The sequence below is a fragment of the Penicillium riverlandense genome (assembly GCF_028828495.1).
Source record: "Penicillium riverlandense strain IBT 135883 chromosome Unknown utg000003l_segment0_segment0, whole genome shotgun sequence".
Lineage (NCBI taxonomy): Eukaryota > Fungi > Ascomycota > Eurotiomycetes > Eurotiales > Aspergillaceae > Penicillium > Penicillium riverlandense.
Genome location: NW_026643196.1, coordinates 3,574,959 through 3,594,727, shown reverse-complemented (window position 1 = coordinate 3,594,727; position 19,769 = coordinate 3,574,959). Strand labels below are relative to the sequence as shown.

General features: G+C 51.2%; 8 protein-coding genes across 8 annotated transcripts; 1 reads left to right on the top strand and 7 right to left on the bottom strand.

Moving 5' to 3' along the window:
• Positions 1-416: 416 nt before the first annotated feature.
• N7474_005074 (uncharacterized protein) lies at positions 417-1,043 on the top strand (the record flags this gene model as incomplete). Its single annotated transcript, XM_057196489.1, has 1 exon — positions 417-1,043. One exon carries the CDS (start codon positions 417-419, stop codon positions 1,041-1,043), a length of 627 nt encoding a protein of 208 aa, XP_057053885.1.
• A 52-nt stretch (positions 1,044-1,095) lies between these two features.
• On the bottom strand, positions 1,096-1,474 carry N7474_005073 (uncharacterized protein; the record flags this gene model as incomplete). The annotated part of the gene is made up of 2 exons (XM_057196488.1): positions 1,096-1,301; positions 1,447-1,474. 2 exons carry the CDS (start codon positions 1,472-1,474, stop codon positions 1,096-1,098), a joined length of 234 nt encoding a protein of 77 aa, XP_057053884.1.
• A 6,997-nt stretch (positions 1,475-8,471) lies between these two features.
• Positions 8,472-8,774, bottom strand: N7474_005072 (uncharacterized protein; the record flags this gene model as incomplete). Its single annotated transcript, XM_057196487.1, has 1 exon — positions 8,472-8,774. The coding sequence occupies one exon, from the start codon at positions 8,772-8,774 to the stop codon at positions 8,472-8,474; it is 303 nt and encodes a 100-aa protein (XP_057053883.1).
• Positions 8,775-11,474: 2,700 nt separating this feature from the next.
• Positions 11,475-12,382, bottom strand: N7474_005071 (uncharacterized protein; the record flags this gene model as incomplete). The annotated part of the gene is made up of 2 exons (XM_057196486.1): positions 11,475-12,284; positions 12,338-12,382. 2 exons carry the CDS (start codon positions 12,380-12,382, stop codon positions 11,475-11,477), a joined length of 855 nt encoding a protein of 284 aa, XP_057053882.1.
• Positions 12,383-14,334: 1,952 nt separating this feature from the next.
• Positions 14,335-15,116, bottom strand: N7474_005070 (uncharacterized protein; the record flags this gene model as incomplete). Its single annotated transcript, XM_057196485.1, has 2 exons — positions 14,335-14,797; positions 14,839-15,116. 2 exons carry the CDS (start codon positions 15,114-15,116, stop codon positions 14,335-14,337), a joined length of 741 nt encoding a protein of 246 aa, XP_057053881.1.
• Positions 15,117-15,160: 44 nt separating this feature from the next.
• On the bottom strand, positions 15,161-17,182 carry N7474_005069 (RNA-directed DNA polymerase; the record flags this gene model as incomplete). Its single annotated transcript, XM_057196484.1, has 1 exon — positions 15,161-17,182. One exon carries the CDS (start codon positions 17,180-17,182, stop codon positions 15,161-15,163), a length of 2,022 nt encoding a protein of 673 aa, XP_057053880.1.
• Positions 17,183-18,274: 1,092 nt separating this feature from the next.
• On the bottom strand, positions 18,275-18,574 carry N7474_005068 (uncharacterized protein; the record flags this gene model as incomplete). The annotated part of the gene is made up of 1 exon (XM_057196483.1): positions 18,275-18,574. One exon carries the CDS (start codon positions 18,572-18,574, stop codon positions 18,275-18,277), a length of 300 nt encoding a protein of 99 aa, XP_057053879.1.
• A 33-nt stretch (positions 18,575-18,607) lies between these two features.
• Positions 18,608-19,555, bottom strand: N7474_005067 (uncharacterized protein; the record flags this gene model as incomplete). The annotated part of the gene is made up of 1 exon (XM_057196482.1): positions 18,608-19,555. The coding sequence occupies one exon, from the start codon at positions 19,553-19,555 to the stop codon at positions 18,608-18,610; it is 948 nt and encodes a 315-aa protein (XP_057053878.1).
• Positions 19,556-19,769: the final 214 nt, after the last annotated feature.

Below are 19,769 nucleotides of genomic sequence, written 5' to 3'. Positions count from 1 at the left end.
GTATTCTTTTTATTTTTATTTTTCTTTTTACTTTTTTTTTATTTTTATTTTTTTATTTTTTTTTTGTTTCGTTGGTTGGGGACCCACCCCGGGGGGTGGAGGGGTCCACTGCAATCTTTCATAAATCCTGCATCCCCGCGACATTCAACCGTTCGCCAAAAAATTCATTACTTACATCCGGAACCTGTTTGTCGTCACGACTATACCAACAGAAATGAAAAACTCCCAGAAGAAGATCGCCTATGAGCTCTTGCATAAGCTAAAAAATGTGCCGGGAGGGAAAGAAATCCTAGTAGGTACTCGGAATCTAGCGCCGGTCTACAGTTTTCTCATCACAGTTGCCCCAGAAATCTTTGATGTCCGACCATAAACGCTGCGGTTTGGTGGTTAGAAACCTGTACAATAACTGTGAGGAAATGGCTCAGAATATCGAAAGAGCGACAGATCTAGACTCGGATACGAAAATTATGCTCAGAGAACTTGGGATTGAGTCCCCATTACTGAAGACAACAGCTGGAGCGCGCAGTGGACAAGGGATTGGGCACGCGCAACTGCGTGATCGCTTCCCCGCTGGCGACACGGCACAACAGACTCGACAGCCTCGGCCGAATGCGACGCAACGCTCGACTCTTCAGCAGGGACTGCAGGCTGCAACTCAGAGCCGATCTCCTCCGCAGCCTCTCCCGGACCTGGGCGTGTCGTGGCCCATGAACCAGCCCTCGTACCCAAGCTCGGGAAATCCTCCATCGAACCACGTCGAGGCCCCGTCCCATCCGGCACCAGGCCTCCCTCAGGGCACAGTGGGCACAATGCAGCAGCAGAATGGATTCACCTTTGATCCGGCCCAGTTTGGCGCTTCAACTGCCAACGGCAACGGGCTCTCCATGCACTCCTCGCAGATTCCGACGACTCAGCAGGGTGTGGCCAACTGGGAGTTTGCTGGACAGAACCCAGTTTCCGCCGCATCTACGAATGCCCGTGCCCAGCATCCTGATATATACGACCTTGACAGCTTTTTTGAGGGGCTAGGGGGAAACATTTAAGTGTCCAGGGGCGGCGGTACTGTACTGTCTATTGATGTGTATCTCGCGTAGTCTACTTAATGCCTGTCATCAGCATGAAAGCTAAGCTCCACACTACTGTCTCGTATTCGATCCACGAAACCAGCTGCTGGATCTCGTTACCTCGCGCAGGCATCTTAATTTGCATTAAGCAAAAGACGGTCGAAGTAGGAGGTTCGTAGTGCACGATGTTCTCGATGCTAGGCAGAAACTTCTGGGGATCCTTTCCCCGTTCGTTTCCTAGACTCTGCTTGTGTAACAGACGTCACTCTACTCTGCACGCGCGAGCCTTGCCACGACCTGATAGAGCCTCCTGAATGAGTCTACTATAGGTTACGAGCAGGCTCTCTCACTACACGAATCATGTGACCAACCGTCCACATACGTCCCGAAGAATAGATCCAGGTCTTCATTCTCTCGAGTGTGACGAGTATGGACGGATGGTTCGGTTCAAAGTGGGCCCGGCGGTGAGAAATCCTTCCCCACGGTGATCGGTATAACCCCGACAAACCATGAGGGCACAACACAATAGCAAATTGACAAATACAACCCTGTCTAGTCTGGCTCCAATGCGGATATCACGGTCTGGATCCGGTTCCCAGTCTCTCGCTGCTAAGGAAATCTAGGCCCCGCGGTGTCAATTACCTGAAGATAGAGACTGAATATACATCTAAATAATATATATAATATCTATACACTATGTATAAACTCTCTACGGGCCATTCTATTCTCAACGTAGTTTCCTAAGTGAAGGTGATGACATAGTAGGAAAGTCGGCTTGAAGGACTCGATTTCCCTTTGATGTAACCCAGGGGCTCTCACGACAACGACAGGACAATAAAACATCTCACCAATAGACATTGAGGCCAACCGCAAAAGTACCGAGCGGGACCAGGCGCGACGGACCGGCTGCAGCAGATCTACGCCTACCCGCGCCGGCCCCGCAGAAGCCGCGCAATAGGGAGAATGGGATGCAAGTCGATATAGTCGGTTTCTGGGTCGGAGCGCTCGCTGCATGCCTGTGCGACAATGCCTGCATCCCTTCTTTCTACCTCTGTACACAAGATTCTTCTGACGCCTATGCAGTAGTAGACCAGTAGGGGAATCCGCAGCAGAGGGGTGTCTCTGGCCCTGCACGCCACCCAACATCGCGGAAGGCGTCCTATCCTTCCGATTGGTAGATCAATGCAGTAAATTCAGTGGCCTTGCAGGGACCCAATTATCGATAGGCCATCAAGAGCACTTGAAGACCGCAACCGTGCCACATTAAGCTACATCTGGTACGATCAACCTGATAAGCCTCCACTTAGGCGCCGAGAAAATCCCACTAAATACGAGCCCCCACAGCCGTCGTCCATCACGTGCGCGTCGGGACGCGACGGGCCGCTGATGGGGAATACTCTTGGCGGCCAACTAACAACACCCCGTGTCTACTTCAGCTTAAGAGCCACCATAGTGACATCGCGATGGGACGTGAAGGGTACACCCATGGGATGGGGATTCCCACCGTGAAATGATGGTGTGTCTCTCTCGTCAGCTGCATTGGGCCCGGTCGTGACGTGATGACAGGGGTATGGGTCAGTTTGACTGCGCCGCAGGACAGACTGACCCGTAGGACTGACTGACTTGTGTCGCAATACCACAAAAGCAACATAGGCGGGTCCCCCAGAACCAGCCGACCTGACCCCGCGCGCCACGCGAACCTAGTCGCCATGTCCTGTCTCCTAATGGGCGAAAGGATGAGCATCGGGTTCGCGATGAGCCCGTGTATAGGAGATCTCACATCCGTCACTAGATCTCTCGAGGCTCAGGCTCCACCGGTTTCCCAGAGAACGGATTGTGTCGCCTTACAGACAGATCGTGATGCCCGGAGACTTGGCCAATTGCCGTACGTATAGCCAGGGTCATTGTTGGTTCGCATTCGCACCTTGTAGTCGAGATAGGAAGGAGACAGGGGCCTGCAAGACAGCGACGATCGTACGGCGGCGAGTCATGTTCGCGGGGACCCGGAGCCCCATATCCAGTGACGAGAGTTGCTGGCTTCCTCAGGCTCGTTGGTCCTGGATTGCAGGGCCAGAGGAAACCCTCTGAGACCCGCTGAGGCGATCGGTATTGATCACTTTTCGTGGCCAGCACGAGTGGGGGATGATTCGGAGCGGTTCGCTTTGACTCGCTTGCTTTCCCTCCCGCAGGGATGGAACTTGCCGTGATCGAAAATGTGCCGCCACTATGGGTATTCTCAGAGTCATACAGCTAGCCATGCCAGAAAGGGGGTTTCCACGAGTCGGCCACCCTGGCACAGAATTGCTAGCATGCGAGTCTAGGCGGGACCATCAGAGCAGGCGCTATCGTTGTTGACTATGAGGCAGCTGCCGTCGGCATCACATCAGAATGGACACGGCCAACAGGAAGATGGGCACTCGGCGGGATGTTAGTCCCGTAAGAGGTTTGCCAAAGCGTTGCACGCGTACTCAGTAAAGTGTGAATCCCTTCTGTCTCCGTGTACGAACCTCTTCCCGATCCACAGATCATACGCTGCTATCTTGTGAACCTTCCTCCCAAGCACGCGGAGGGGTTCGATGCGGATCAAGAAGTTCCTAGCAAGCGGCAGGAGCTCTGTCCTTCCGATTGGTTTGCGGCGACAGTCTAAAGTGATCCCAGGGCGAACCCAGTTATCGATAGGGCATCGAGAGTGCTAAAACATGTAACCTGCCCAACCTTACTAGATTTAGTAGGATCGGCTTTGTTCGTCTAGGATTAGACGCCGGGGAATCAAGCAAAAGTACGGCTACGACGTTGAGGCTCTCCCGCCCGCCCAATTCTCGTCACATACGGTGTGTGGCGGCGGACGATTAGTAAGACCCCTATTTCGACAACCAGCCCTGGGCAGCAAATATCTCGCAACGTCCTGTGTTAACCAAGAGCCACCATAATCATATGGCGATGGTTGTAAAGCTTGCGCTTTTGGAATGACGCTTCCCACAGTGGAATGATGGTGAGCATCATCTTATCGTGTGAGTTATGCGGCGCAGTCAGTTAGTCCAGCGGCACACTCAAACATGCCCCCTCCCTGGAACCAGCCAACCCACCCAGGCGAATCACAAACCCGGATGCCTTTTCCAGTCGCTTCATGGGCGGCAAGGATGTTTGCTACGGTCGGTAAGAGTCCGTCAATAGGACGTCTCGCCTCCGCTACGAACCCGAGAAAACCCACTGGTTTACTAGAGAAGGGATTGAATCACCTTAGAGACTATCATTGCTGAGCTAACTTCACGCCTGCTAGGCAAGATTAGGAAAGAGACAAGGGGAGACATGTTCTCCGGGACCTGTAGCGCTATCCAAGGATGAGCGTTCTGGCCATCTTCGGACGTGTTAGTCCGGGTTGCGAAGGGCCAGGGTGCTTTCCGTGGCCTGCTAAGGTGGTCGCCATTGGTCCGCTGTCCTGACTAGTGCGAAGGGAGTCAGGCCCACGCGGTTCGCTTCAATGACTCGTTTCCCTGCCGTGGGAATGGGGCCTGCTGTCGTCGAAAATACGTAGCGTTCCCATGTATTCTCAAAGCCGAAGAGCTGACCGTGGAAGGAAAGGAATTTCGCATGAGTTGGTCACTAGTACGGAATCGCAATCACGCCAGCCGGGACAGGGCCAATAGAGCAGGCCCTGTTGCTGCTGAGCAACACAGATGCGTAACAGATGTGGTACCCCGGTTTATCATCGGACGTGAGTGCGGTGACATAGCTACCGTTAGCATTACACGAGTCTAGACATCACCGATTCAACAATAGTGTCGTGCTATCTGCAGTTGGCATCACACAAGTCTAGTAAGGTCACCTCGATGGCGTGTTGGATGCAATGCCTGCCGTTCAACGGTGACTATCAGTACTGTCACGCTGCAGTTGGATCACACGAGTCCGGCCGTGTTAGCCCGCGCGTCTACCTTCAGTCCCTGCCGTTCGCCAATGGCTATTGTCCGTGCTGGCCTGCGCCATGTTGGATCCATCCCTGCTGGTGAACGTTCGCTATCCGGACTTCGACGCAGTAGTTGGATCACAGAGTCCGATCATGTTGGATCCATCCCTGCCGGTGAACGTTCTCTATCTGTACTACAATGCTGTAGCCCGATCACACGAGTCTGGCCGTGTTCGCCTGCGCCATGTTGGATCCATTCCTGCTGGTAAACGTTCGCTATCTGTACTATAACGCTGTAGCCTGATCACACGAGTCTGGCCGTGTTCGCCTGCGCCATGTTGGATCCATTCCTGCCGGTAAACGTTCGCTATCTGTACTATAACGCTGTAGTTGGATCACTAAGTCTTATCATGTTGGATCTATTCCTGCTGGTGGACGTTCGCTCTCTGGACTACAACGCTGTAGTTGGACCCATCCCTGCTGGTGAACGTTCGCTCTCTGGACTACAACGCTGCAGTTGGATCCATCCCTGCTGGTGAACGTTCGCTCTCTGGACTACAACGCTGCAGTTGGATCCATCCCTGCTGGTGAACGTTCGCTCTCTGGACTACAACGCTGCAGTTGGATCCATCCCTGCTGGTGAACGTTCGCTCTCTGGACTACAACGCTGCAGTTGGACCCATCCCTGCTGGTGAACGTTCGGTCTCTGAACTACAACGCTGCAGTTGGACCCATCCCTGCTGGTGAACGTTCGGTCTCTGAACTACAACGCTGCAGTTGGATCCATCCCTGCTAGTGAACGTTCGCTCTCTAGACTACAACGCTGCAGTTGGAGCCATCCCTGCTGGTGAACGTTCGCTCTCTAGACTACAACGCTGCAGTTGGATCACACGAGTCCGGCCGTGTTAGCCCGCGCGTCTACCTTCAGTCCCTACCGTTCGCCAATGGCTATTGTCCGTGCTGGCCTGCGCCATGTTGGATCCATCCCTGCTGGTGAACGTTCGCTATCCGTACTACGACGCTGCAGTTGGATCACAAAGTCTGGCCGTGTTGGATCCATCCCTGCCGGTGAACGTTCGCTATCCGTACTGCAACGCTGCAGCCCGATCACACGAGTCTGGCCGTGTTGACCTGCGCCTTGTTGGATCCATCCCTGCCGTTGAACGTTCGCTATCTGCACTTCGACACTGCAGTTGGATCACACGAGTCTGGCCATGTTGGATCCATCCATGCCGGTGAACGTTCGCTCTCTGCCACTATGACGGTGCAGTTGGATCACAAAGTCCGACCATGTTCGATCCATCCCTGCCATTGAACGTTCGCTCTCTGGACTACGACGCTGCAGTTGGATCACAAAGCCTGATCATGTCGGATCCATCCCTGCCGGTGAACGTTAGCTGTCTGTACTGCGACGCTGCAGTTGGACACACGAGTCTGACTGTGTTCGCCTGCGCCGTGTTGGATGGACTGTTTCTAGGGAATACGGACTCCATCCATTCTAGTAGCTGTACATGGATCCCTACCAGCATACGCACCGCCCATTGAGTAGAACAGTCAATGCGAGTGCGTGTTGTTTCTACTGTAGGCTTAGCATCACCTTCAATAGAGTCCGCGGTATCCGAACTTTCTAGTCCATTGAGAGATTGCGCTAAGACCGTCACTACCTAAGACCCATCTGTAGGAACCGCTACTCCGAATTCAGATACCGCGGAAGAAAGTTTTGCCGAACATTAGTGAGCCACTGTGGACGGCTTCCGAGTTATCGGTGAATTGGATTTCCTCCTCGTCCAGTCGTAATGTATTTGGCCGCACTACACCTCGAAAGGCTTCTCCTTTCTTGGGTTCCTCCCAATTTCCTAGGCATAAACACCTCCTGGATCGCCACGAATGTTGAATTCGAACAAGCTCCGGCCTCACCGGTGGTGTCACCGTAAATCTCGCTCGAGCGACGTTGAACGTTGCCGTCTGGAGTCCGTGCTGCCGTGTCTGATCCTGCATGTTCGAATGCAACAACAGTGCGTGTTGCAGGCTATTCCCTCGGATACGTGGCAGCCATCGATTAGTCTTCTTTATGTCTGTTCTCTTCGCCCAAGTTTATCTTCTGGGCGACGCGCTGGTGGTTAAGCGCTCGCCAGCGTTCTACGTATACTCATTTACCTTGCCTACCTATCCCTTTTTTCCGACTTTTATTGAGCTGTCACTAGCCCTTGAATAGCCTGCTTATATTTTGTGCACTATGCCATCGTTATGGGGGAGTCCAGTACTCGAGAGCTCGCGGTGCTCGCCACGTTCTTCGACGACTCTGGCGCCCTCCCGCGGCAACCGGAAGCCAATCGACTGGCCAAAAAGTTCCATGCACACCAGAATCAAGGGCCGTTTCCAGAACCTGATCGCCAGATTCCTCACTGTGGGAGCCAGAAGCAGCTCTCCCTGAAGAAAACTCCAGTACAAAAACAGCCGAACTCTCGTCAGGGATCTTCCCATAGGAACTGGACAGATAAGGAACTCGAAGCCCTTGTCCCCTTCATTGAAAGACTAGGCCCCCTTTTCTGGAAAGATAGGGTGAAAGTGTGGAACGCAGTGTTCCACACAGGCCGATCTGTAGAAGCCCTACGTGGGCAGTACTACCGGATTACTTGGCGGAACCCACTGAACAGAGCTCTAGGAAAGCCCTCTAGCCCAACAGATGAAGCGGCAGAAGCTTCTTGTGAGCCACGAAGGTCATCGGTAGGCCGTCCGCCCAAGTCTACTAGTGGCTCGCTTGGCTCTCGCCTAACACAACGAATCAGCATCAGCCCCTCAGGCACACGCGGCATTGGTAGCGACAGCAGAACTGATCCTCAAGGACGGGAGTCAGATCATGTTGCCCGCGCCGCTGTATCAGACAATCGACAAAAAGGCCCTAGTCATGTCCTGACAATCGATGAACTCCTTCCCACCTGTGATTCTGACGAAGGTATATCAAAGCCACCTTTTCATTTTCTAGGGATCACCAAGGTTTCGCTAACAAGGTCGCTTAGACGCCTCAAAGGAACCAACAGACCAGAACGGAGAGGTCTTCGGCTCGCCACATCGACGTCAGGCGTCTGTGCCACATATGCGTGCAGAGATCTGACAGCAGGCCAGCGCCAACCCCCGTGAGCCGCTTCTCTTCGATCCCGCTTGTCTTTGTCCCAAAAGAGCGCTAGATGAGGGCTGCGAAAGACCGAGCAGTCCTGTGGTGACGCCGACGTTAACTCGAGAGCCAAGCCCTCGATCAGGACGGAGTTCAACAGCCGACCAATCCGAAGGGCTGCGATCATCGCCAAGCCCAAGTTTGGCTTCTAGTTGGACGTCTCACACGATAAGCATTCCAGGAAGCAGTGACGATGGATTGCCGGGGCCGGATGATAGTCAATTCGATCAGTCATTGCATGACCAACTATGTGGCCAGTTATGGGGCGTGCTCGAGACGCAGAGCGGGCCTCCACAAACTCCGCCGCGCCAGGATCAAGAGGCGCAGATCAAGCAACCTCAGATGCCGGCACGACAAGATCGTGCAACACAGACCGACTCCTTGCAGGACCTAGAGCCGCAGAGTCTAGTGTTGCAGAAAGAGCCTCAGCACAAAGATCCTCCCGGACGAAGAGACGGTTATCCCGCCAAGCGTCAAAAGCGGAATGGCGGGCACCGTCGGCCTTTGGACGTGTCGCCGGATCGGAATCCGTCCGGTCATAGTTCCGCCAGCGCATCATCCGCGCGCGGAGGCAGTACTTGGCGTGACTGGGCGTTAGGCGGGCTCTGGGCAATAGGAAATTGAAAAGCATTTTAGTTCCATCACGCCATCAATCCTGGTAATTCGGTGAGGTCAGGAATTGATTCCGGTACAGTATAGATCAATCCAAGAAGTAATGCTTCACATCACAACACAGGCTTTTTCCATTCTCTTTCATTAGCACAGCGTCAAACTTAAGTCCTGGCCTTGCCCTCGCGTTTTATGCGTTGGATACCCTTAGTATGTATTAAGATGTTCTTCAACGATCCAATGAAATCTGCTTGCAACTTCGGCATCCATATCGGCTACCATGATCCTTCGTCTCGCATGCGCTTACTCAGCCAGTATGTCGGATCGGGTGTTACTAGCGCGAAAGCTGTACTTGCGTTTGGCACTAGCAAGTCTGTCCAGATGTTACTGGTCCCCAGAAGTTACGTGATGTCGTTGGATGGATAAGTAGCTGTTCTCGCAAGTTGGGGAGACCTACACAGCAGACCTTGTTGCTCACTCGTCCTATAGTCCCAAGGTATGTTCCCAAGGTACTCCCAAGAGCTGGCTGCTGTTAAAGAAATATGAAAAAATTAAAATGCCAGGACACTCTTTGAACAAGTAAGCATTCAGTTACGTGTAGCGAAAATGGAAGAATCTCGGCGACCTTCTCCTTCTGCTGACGGGTTCTTTCTGATGATCATGAGCTGAGAGCGGAGATTAAGACCAAGATATACAGGTATTCTACAGTATCTGATATCATTGGTCGCGCGAAGACTCGATACGTACAGTACTGTAGCTACATTTATTACAGTTCTGGGTCGTGGAACCATGACTATGTTATTGTACAGTATCATAAAACGCTGTCGACAGTCATGGACTGGCTGAGAAATTTTCCATGAGGTGCAAACTGGTTGCGGTCTGCAACAATAATATATTACTTGATTTCATGAGGCAAGGTGGTTGCGCATTGGTATCTCCTTCACATACCTTGGAAATAGTTAACACCAAATTCCTTAGCTCTCAGATAAGCTTTGAGGCATTAAACTTCCATTTTTTCCTGAGCTTTTCTTCAAGCTGTCTCTGTAGACATGAACGTTCAACAATGATAGGGGGTTCCTAAATTGTCGAACCTGGCTGTTCAAAAGGGTGAGCAGCTTTATCTGTCGATAGGTACATTGATTGTCGAGGATCGATAGCGTCCAAAGGGATTTTTCCCCATGGCCTACTTGCACATCGTTAGACACAGTACACAGTCACTCCCGATTTACATTATTTTGCTCTCTCAACAATTTTTGATTCCACGGTACTTCACTTCGGTTGACCAATTTCCTTCTCTTGGACGGATTATCTTTTCCTTTCCGGTCAATGCATGAAGCGTCGTTTTCATCCTTCATGGAATAAATGGAACAAGGCGCCAAGTATAAGGTATTTGTTTGTTATCCAAGACGCTACCACACTTTTGTCTTGATAAAGTACTGTCTCACGGAAACTCCACAAGGAGATGCGTCGGTACTGCGGCTTTTGGATGTGGATACGTTCAAAGTATACATTTATTCAACCAGTTAGAAATTCGGTAGCATTGCTAATTTTTGTTAGAAAGCCTAGGATGCGTCACCAAGATTACCCACAAAATACTCTTGAGCAAACTACGAGACCTAGAAATGAGTCGTCGCCCAATTTCTGCGCCGAGCCAACCACAGATCCACCACCGTATCAGTCAGAATTTCCATTGTACCGTAGCGAGTACTTTCTACGTTGGTCGGAATGCCATCGCCATCGTTCTCCGGCCTATTGTGGGCGGCACCAACGCGACCCAATTAAGTTTCCCGGAGAAGGTATTTGTTCTCGGCCAAATTGTGTTGCTAGGCAGACCGTATTGGAAACGATACCTGAAATCCCGGCATAAGATTGAATTATCTCGCGATGAGATGCAATCAGAAGTGTTTCGTGACAGGAGGGCTTCCCGTGTAACTGAGTATATACTGTATTAATATTCAAATCCAGTTTACAGTTACCCCATATTATCTCACGCTGTAATTTCCCCATTTTCAAGAATCGACATTGTATTTTCATAATGTGGGATATGTCATGCAATTTTCACGAAATTGAATTACCTCGGTGCCGCACCTCCACCCCTGGTGTTTCAACTCTTAAGGTTCCAGCACCTATGGGCTACAGTACAGTACTTATGTGTGCTGCCTACAGTTGGATGGATGGATGACTTCATTTACTGACCCTGGCCGCTCACGGAAGTTGAAACTCCGAATTGAGGCATAAGTGTGATAAGTATTCTTAATCTACAGAAGAAACCCCCAGGAAGAGAGGCAATGATCAAAATGATGAGACGATCGATTGACACGCGCCTGTCTTATGCCCCTCTTTCTTGCCGGAGCGTTAACCCGCGCTCGGGGCGTGCTAACCCGAAGCCCGTGCTTTCGGATGCCGAGGGCCAGTGACACCATTACAAGCTGTTAATTCATAAAGAGTAATTAAATTATATAAGTCGAGAATGGCATCGTTGTTATTTAGCCATGATAATATATCCCCCTCATGATTTCATCACGGAATTCTTTGGAACCGGTCGAATCCAACTAAAAGCCAGGTTTGCTGCGAGAGAGATCACTCCAATGATCCATAGCGACCGCCCGTACTGAGAACCATTGCACCTGAAAATTATGGAGAAGATGATTCCTCCAAGGTTGCCAAATCCACCCACTAGGCCGGACACAATACCTAAAGATGAAGAGTCAGCATCGATTAACTACAAGCGAGAATTACACCAAAAGTGGAAACGGAAGAGCTTGCCATTGGCATAGGGATGCACGTGAGGAATAACGGCGAAGTTGGCTCCGTTGCATGCCTCGAGGAAGAACGCCAGTCCTGCTATGAGACCAAATATGGTCGTCTCAGTCGTCGGGTTGGACAATCCGATCGCGAGCTGAAATGCTCCCGTAACAAGCCCCAAAAAGGAGAGGAAATGCTTCTTTGACCAGACATTGTCTGTGTAATGATAGAAAACGTCTGCGAAGAAGCCGCCTGCGGGACGGCAGAGAGCATTCAGCAGACCGAACATGGCAGCCCAGCGACCAGATTCTGTCTGGCCCATGGTTGGGAAATTCGCTGCATAGTATGTTCCAAGGATTGAGTTGATGGCCAATTCAGCACCGAACGAGCAGACGTATGGTATTGCCACGGCCAGTGTGGATAAACTGAAAGCAACCCCGAAAGCTTCCTTGCGTGTGGGGGCGACAACTGTGTCAGACTTGAAGATATCGATCTGACCCATTGCAGAGGCGTCTTTGTCAAAGAGTGGGGGATTCGGAGCGCTTTTCTTTTCCACGTCAGCTGTGATATTGTAGACGGATGAAGGGCCTGACGGTCCACAGGAGGTGGTTCCAGAGTTGATATTGACGATGTTGCCGTCGGAGAATAAGTTGGTGGAGTTGATCTCTTCAGCCCAAAGATGACGCTCCGACCATTTGCCCGTCGGAGTGTCCTCACAAAGGAACAACATACCCAATGCCACAGTAGTGATGATGATGAATGGAACGACGTAGGCCACGCGCCAAGCCTTGTGGGGAGTCAGACCCTGGGCATGTTTCAGGACCGTGCAGCAAAGGAAACCTTTTTCAATGCTCCTAGAGCTTCCTGCAGCGTGAACTGGAACATCTTGGACGCATTCCGATGTCCTTAATGACTCTCGCCCCGTCCCCTCCGAACTTCCCAGTGAACAACTCGATTTTCTTGAACCTGCCCCAGAAATTGAACACCCCTCATCTTTACGTTCTATCCTTTGCACAGCATAAACAAATGACGGAATACGCTTCATTGCCCTCGTGCGCAGTGCAATAGCCACATTTGGCATTGTTGGGGCAATGAAACTGTATGTGCGCACGTTTTTGGCACTTCTTGCATAGCTTGGATCGACCCTCTCGGCCGAATCGGACAGCTTGGAGAACCTGGTTCTCCTAGATACCCCCCACGGTAATGGCATTGTTGGCCACTATTGGGCTTGTGAATTCAATCACGATAGGCCCTTCCCGTTCCTTCGACGGAGGACGTCTCAACCAGCTCACATGCGAGATATCTGCCTTCCCGCCCTAAGTATGGCCGTTGGCCCGCTGTAGTTCCGCCACAACTCCGGCCATCGTCTCCGAAGAGAGCTTCATTCGGCGTATAGGCACACCGTGGGCCACTACGCCCCAGCTCACCCGCTGGATGACCGCATCCGCTCCGAATGCCTTTATCCAGCCGGAGTGCTTGTGAAGGAGTTCCGCACCGGCCGCGTTGTTGGCCACCATCTTAATATCCCCAGCGGGCAGTTTCCGAGCTGCGACAAAGTATTCCCCACCCCCCAAAGCTAGGGCAGCGGAGTTCCTCTGTCTCGCTACGGCCTCACGCTGCCGTTCCGCATGCTCGACGAGCTCCCTCGGGGTCTTCATCCGGAGTTGGGTAACGGTTACTCATCACCGTAACAGTGACCTCACGGTCTTCCTGAAGCTCAAGTTCGGACACTCCTGGAGACGACGTGCCGTTGCCACGGGCAGACACCGCGGCCGCTTGGGCAAGTCCTCGCTGCCCATCCTTAGTGCTCCGGAAGTTAGTCCAGTTCGCCGCCGCTTGGGTCGATAGCGATGGACGAAGATCAGTAGGCAGAGGAGAATGGCAGCCGGTGAAGAAGAAACTACTGTTTCCCTAGAAGCCCAAGAAAAGAGGGCGGGAAAACAGAGGCGGGAAACAGAGGGACAAAAATCTGGTCGTTAATGGAAATTTGAGAAGCATACGCCTGACGCTTATTGGAACCAAATCCTATTTACCACACAACCAAGGGTTCTTCTTTGGTCTCCGAACTACCAGTAGACACGAGGAGTTGGATCCGCAAGACGGCAAGTGTCCGCTGCTACATTCCGCATGTCGGTATTGAGGTCGAGATCCCCGTGTTCCCCCTAGTGTTAGGAATAGAAGCAAGAAGAGACTTGGCAGACTGTTAGGTTCCACTTTGGTCTGTTTGCATGAAAGATCCACCAGATTGTACAGCGAATAACTGATGTGCCAATCGATCGAGATGGGGCCGCAATAGCATTTGTGGACGACTACACACGATGGGCGGTTGGACAATCAGCGGAGGCAGATGCAGACATCCTCCAAACACATATAATACCGAAGGCATTGAACTGAACAGCGCAGCCAGGAACTACGTTTGAGGCACAAAAAAACCAGTTCATCCACACGGGAAGCACCCTCCGCAATCCACAACCGGTGCAGGCGCTCAAGACCGGCAACTAAAGGACTGGCCTAAGCCACGGGATCAAATTGCTAGGTGTGGTATTTGATAAAGGGATGTGTTAAAAACACACCCCCCCATAATTGCACTAGCACCTTTTTGATTTAGCGTGTAAATAATTACTCCTATGATACATTCTATTATTACTAGTAATCACATGATTTATTAACCCTACAGTCATTATTTTGAGGCTGACAATAGACCCTGGAGTTGGAATGATAATTATTATTATTATTATTATTATTAATCCTCCGGCTGTGCGCAGCCTCAGGCTGCATGTAGCCTCCGTGCCAGTTAAGCTGAGTCATCTATGTACATGTAGTTTCGTCTCTCAAAGCTATGTCTCTCGGTTCAGTCGGTTGGTCGCCATGGCAAATTGGATAACAGATTTGACGACCTCCATGTTAGGAGTCCAGTTCTTGCTTGGGTCAAGGTCTTGTGCGGTAGGTCCTTGAGATCGTGATCTCCCACCCAGTGCGAAAGATGTGTCCCGATATCGATTTCCCATTGTTGCTCTCATCTCACCACGGTGTGATTCCCATAGTTTGCAGTCAAATAGAAAATGGTTGACAGTTTCTGGTCCTTCTTGACAATCACAGGTGTCATCTAGAGTTTGTCCAATTCGACGCAAATATCGGTTTAGGCGAGCGTGGCCAGTTCGGAGTTGTGCCAGCGTAGATGCTTGTTCCCTATGGAGCTGATCGTACATGTCCCTGGTGTGCTTTCCAGGAAGTGCTGAATCAATCGCCTTAGTGTGTTTACCAAAAGGGTCCTGCCAGAACTGTTGATTATGTGCTTGTCTGAGGATTTTTCGTGTTTTCCGCCAAATAGCAGACAGTACTCGTTGAGTCGCCCAGTCGGGGGGTTGGGTGGTGAGCTCTTCCGTGTTGCATATTGGGCCGCGGCTTTGGCCATCGAGATCCCTGAAGTGTCTTGTTCACTGCCGATCCATCCAATATGCAGGTCCACTTGGTCCTTTTGTAGTTCTCGCACTAGCTGGATGATGCTTCGGATGATTTGTTGTCCGCCCTGTACCCATGGGTTGATAATAGATTGGAGCACTGATGAGTTTGTCGCGTACACGCGGATACTCATGCATCCGATTACCGCTGGAAGCATTGCTTGTAACTCAGTGACTTGCCGCAGTGATTCCAGTATTGCACCTAATTGAACATTGTGCAGGTCAGTGTTTTCTGGATCTCAATTGTCCTCGAGGTGGACTGCGTGATGGCGTTTCCCATCATGACTGCAATGCCGAACCCTGCTAGGCCGTTGCGCGCTGAGCCATATGTGTACACCTGGATTTTTGGCTTATCAAATTCAGTTGGATTCTCTTGCAGTGCCTCATCCAGTACGATTGCATTTTTCCATTCCGACTCCCACGGACATGCAATGTAGGGGGAAATGGGTTCCACCCGTGTTTGATGCAGTGGTAGGACTTGGGTCAACTTCCCAAAAGGAGATTTAGACGTAAGGAGGCCACGAATTTGAAGGCATTTCCGAATAGGATGGTCATTGGGTAGACTGTGACAGTTGATCCAGTGGCGGAGAATCCGTTTTTGAAGGTATATGTTCAGTGGTATGATGCCCGCTTCTGCTTCCGCAACTGATCTTGACACTGTACGAAATAGGCCAACAACTACCTTTGCAGTCGTTTTCTGGATCACGTCCATTGGTTTGACAATCCACTCTGGAATATTCCCATGCTTATTCACTGTAGCCCATACTGATGCCGCATATGTGATGGTCGATACGACTAAGGATTGATATAACTGGCGAGCGTTTTGTGGTCTCAACCCTCTTAGTCGCATCAACGCTTGGCTGGCCTGGATGCCCCTCTTGGTGGCTCTGCCAATATGTTCTCGGAATTTTAGTTTCTGGTCACATATCACTCCTAGCAGTTTGACTGCATTGCTCGGGGCAATCTTTTGTTTGTCGACCTTGAGTGGTTGCGCAGGTTGTGGATTGCGGTTGGTGTTTCTAGTGAAGTGGATATATTGAGTCTTCTGCGCCTCGAATGTAGCACCAGACTTTGCCGCCCAGCTCAATGCCTTTGGTATTACGTGTTCTTGGATGGTCTCTGCGTTCACATCTGCTGACGGGCCTACTACCCACCGATTGTAGTCGTCCACAAATGCTATTGCTCCTCCGAGTTTATTGATTGGCACATCAACCAGATCGGCATTGAAGAAAAGGTAAAGGATTGGTGACAGCGGCGAACCCTGTGGGAGTCCGGGGCAGGTAATCTCCATGGCTTCAGAGCAATGGTCATTGATCACGATCATCGCGCGTCGGTGTGAACAGAAGGCATCGATCCACTGCACTAGTGCTGTAGGCACCCGCCTTTGCTGGAGTCGGTGAATTAAGACTTCTTTGGCCACTCCGTTGTAGGCACCCTTGACATCGAAGCTGACCACGCTAAGGACTTGGTTCCTGCGCCATGCTTCATGAATCCTTTCCATTAGGACATTTAGAGCCTGTTCACTAGATCTCTTCCGTCGCGCGCCGAAGTGGTTCGGTGGAAGGAGTGAATAGGTTTCTGTCAGATATGAGAGTCGCTGCGCGATGACGGCTTCTAGGATCTTGCCAAGGGTCGATAGCAGTGATATAGGACGATATGAATTTGGTCGTGACCAATCTCGTTCAGGTTTGTGGAGCGGGATGATCTTTGCAATCCGCCATCGTGATGGGACATGGCCTAACGCGATTGAAGCCCGGAAGATTTTGCAGATAGAGCTGCCAACCGTAGACCACAACCGCTGCCATACACCTGCTGGGATCTGATCCTCTCCCGGTGCTTTCCATGGGTTCATGCTCATGGCAACAGCTTCGATTTCTTCATCGGAGACTGGGTCCATGTGCAGCGGTGCGGGTAATTCTCGGGTTTCCTCCCTCTCAATACTCGGAGTAGGCGGGAAGAAGGCTTCTAGGAGAACCTTCGCTTTCTCTGTCTCATCCCTCACTGATTCTCCCTCCGGAGTGATCTGGAGTGGTGGTATAGGTTTCCGCTCGCTACCATTCTTGGCATACCGGGCAGCATCCCATAGGTTTTCTGCAGTATCCAGGTAGTCCAACCAATGTTTGCGTTTCTGATCCCTGATGGCGGTGTGGTATTGATGGCAGAGCTTCTTTACCTCAGCTTCTAGATCTGGTCGCGCGATGCCGTATCGACGAAACTGCGTCATTCGGTTCTTTGCTGTTGAGTATTGAAGTCGGAGAACGCTCAACTCATTTGTCCACCATCTCTTGCAATATGGCGATGGTCGAGCCCTGGGTGTGCAGGTTTCAATGGTTCGTGTTACATTGGTTATTAGGAGCTCCAGCTGTATCTCCAGTGTAGTTGGGTCTTGCATGTCGCCCGGGTCTAGTACTTTCGTTTGTAGCTGTTTGTTGATCTCGTCATAGGGGGCTTGTTTCCAGAGAAACCTTGGGTTGATGTGCGTGGCTCCCGACCCTCCTGCCTGTCGAATTTCAAAGACAGCTGTTATTGCTCGGTGATCTGACCCATGTTCCACTGGGTGGCATTGGCACATCGCCATACTAGTTGCTAGGGTCCTTGAGGCAATCAACAGATCGATTGTAGATTGCCACCGGCTCGACTCATATGTTATCGTCCCTCGAGGGAGTAAACTTTGCAGTTCCTGGTCAATCAGTAGTTCCACTATCGGCTGGGCTTCTCCTTGGCGGCATGAGTTCATAATATGATCTCCTCCCCAAAGCTGATCATATCGATTGAAATCCCCCCCAATGAGGATGTCGAGCTTTGAACCATATTGTCTTCGTTGGGTTTCGATCACTTCCCGTAACGTGTTGGTGGTCTGCGCCAATTGTCGCTGCCCTCTATGGCCTTTTTCTGGAGGTACATAGGCTGCAATGGCTAGGAGCCAACGATCCAGGATGGGCAGCACAATCGCAGATGATATCTGTTGAGTGGACTTCGATTTGTTGTATCGCTTTTTGTTCTTTCTTGACCCAAATCATGGAGCGAGTCAATTTGGTGTCCTCACTGTCTTTCCGATCATCTGTTGGAAGGATTGCCCTCCACTTGTTGTGTGTGTGGGTGATCCTTCCCTGTGGCGCGTAGACTATATAGGGCTCTGAGATTAGGAGTAGGTCGTGGCTTGCGAGTGTCGTGTCGTTGAGAAAACTAAGCTGTATTTCTGGGCCTTTTCGGAGGTTTGCATGGGTGACCTCTAGCATTTAGGAGTTGTGGATATGTTCACTACTCCTACTGCTGGTTTGTCCTTGCCCACGATTCCGTATGCGGTTGACTTCGTCTAGCCATTTGGGGCATTGGCGGTGAGAGGCTTGATGTTCGCCTCCACATACTCCGCATTTCTCGTGTTGTGTAGTGCATTCTTGTTTTCCGTGGTTCCCGGCACACTTTTCGCAGACCTTAGGGTGTTTGCATTGGGACCGTCTATGTCCGTATTGCTGGCAGTTATGGCATCGGATTGGTCTCTCTCGATATTGGTACTCGGATGTAAACGAGACTTCTCCTCGGATTTGAACAATTTGCTTGTGGAGCAGGCGGGAAGCGTCGCTTTCACGGTCGAGGAACGCAACCATTGATCCATATGCCTTTGGTCCACTGAGCCAATGGATTCTCTTTAAACCAGCCTCACTTTCCTGTCGGAAAGTTTCCACAAAGTCCCCATCAAGCGTCCTTCCTCCGTAAAGACATCCGCCTTTCTCACGTTGTTGACCATGATTGGGTACCAAGGTTCTCCTTTCAGTTTTGCGCCTGGCAGCGTTTCTAACCACTGCGGTTTCTCCCGGATGGTGTTCATATCTTCCTCACTGTTGAGGAAGATACGCACTGCAGAGCCAGGCGTGGATTTCACGCCCTCCACATTGATTTCCTTGGTGTCCTCTTGGTCTCGGAGTGCTTTTTGGATGGCACTCTTTGCCGTAGCTCCATCCGCTAGTTTTTGTTTGGTCTCCTCGCTTGCATTTCTTAGGTTCAGTGTGAAGTTTGGCAGTGTATGCGCCGAAGTCGTATTCTTCGTGCCTGGTGAGATAGCAGAGGATCCAGTCACAATAGAGGCCCAACTTCTTCCAGGGCTACTGATTTGACTATCGCTTGGGGTGGTGGATACAGCCGACGGTAATGTTTTGATGAGTTCTTTCAAGCTGACAATTTCCTGTTGGAGTTGATTGATTTCTGTCTGGGATTGTTGATGGAGTTCCTTGATATCTTTCCGGGCTTGTTCCAATTCCTTGCGGTACAGCGCTGCCTCGGCGGTGACAGCTTCTAATGTTTTCTTGTACATTTCAGACATACGGTTGAACTGCGCTGAGAGTTCGGTGTTGGCTCTGAGCACCATTCGGACATATTCAGGGGGTTGTGAAGTTGCCCCCAGCTCTCGGTCCACCCCGGAGGGTGTCTCAATTTCATTTTCAGCTACTGAGTAGTCTTCTCGAGTTGACGCAGATTCCGGTGTCTGGCGGACAAGACCAGACCTGGTGGTGAATCTAGTAGGTGTCGCATCATGGGCGGAGTGGGTGGACGCGTCTTTTGACGCGTCCGTCTCCCGCCCGTTGGACCTCGCAGGCATTTTGCCCGTCAAGGAGTCCAGGTAAGGATAGTTAGTAGAAGAAGAGCACTTACCTTAAATTCTTTTTAGAACAGACTATCCTAACGGTTTATCGGAAGATGCGTCTGGCCCCTTCCAATTGGACACACACATCAACCAACATATACCTAAACGCACGTGACCTGGCGATAACACCTACCTCCTAGGAGCTGGTTGGTCCTCAGTGGTCCTCGAG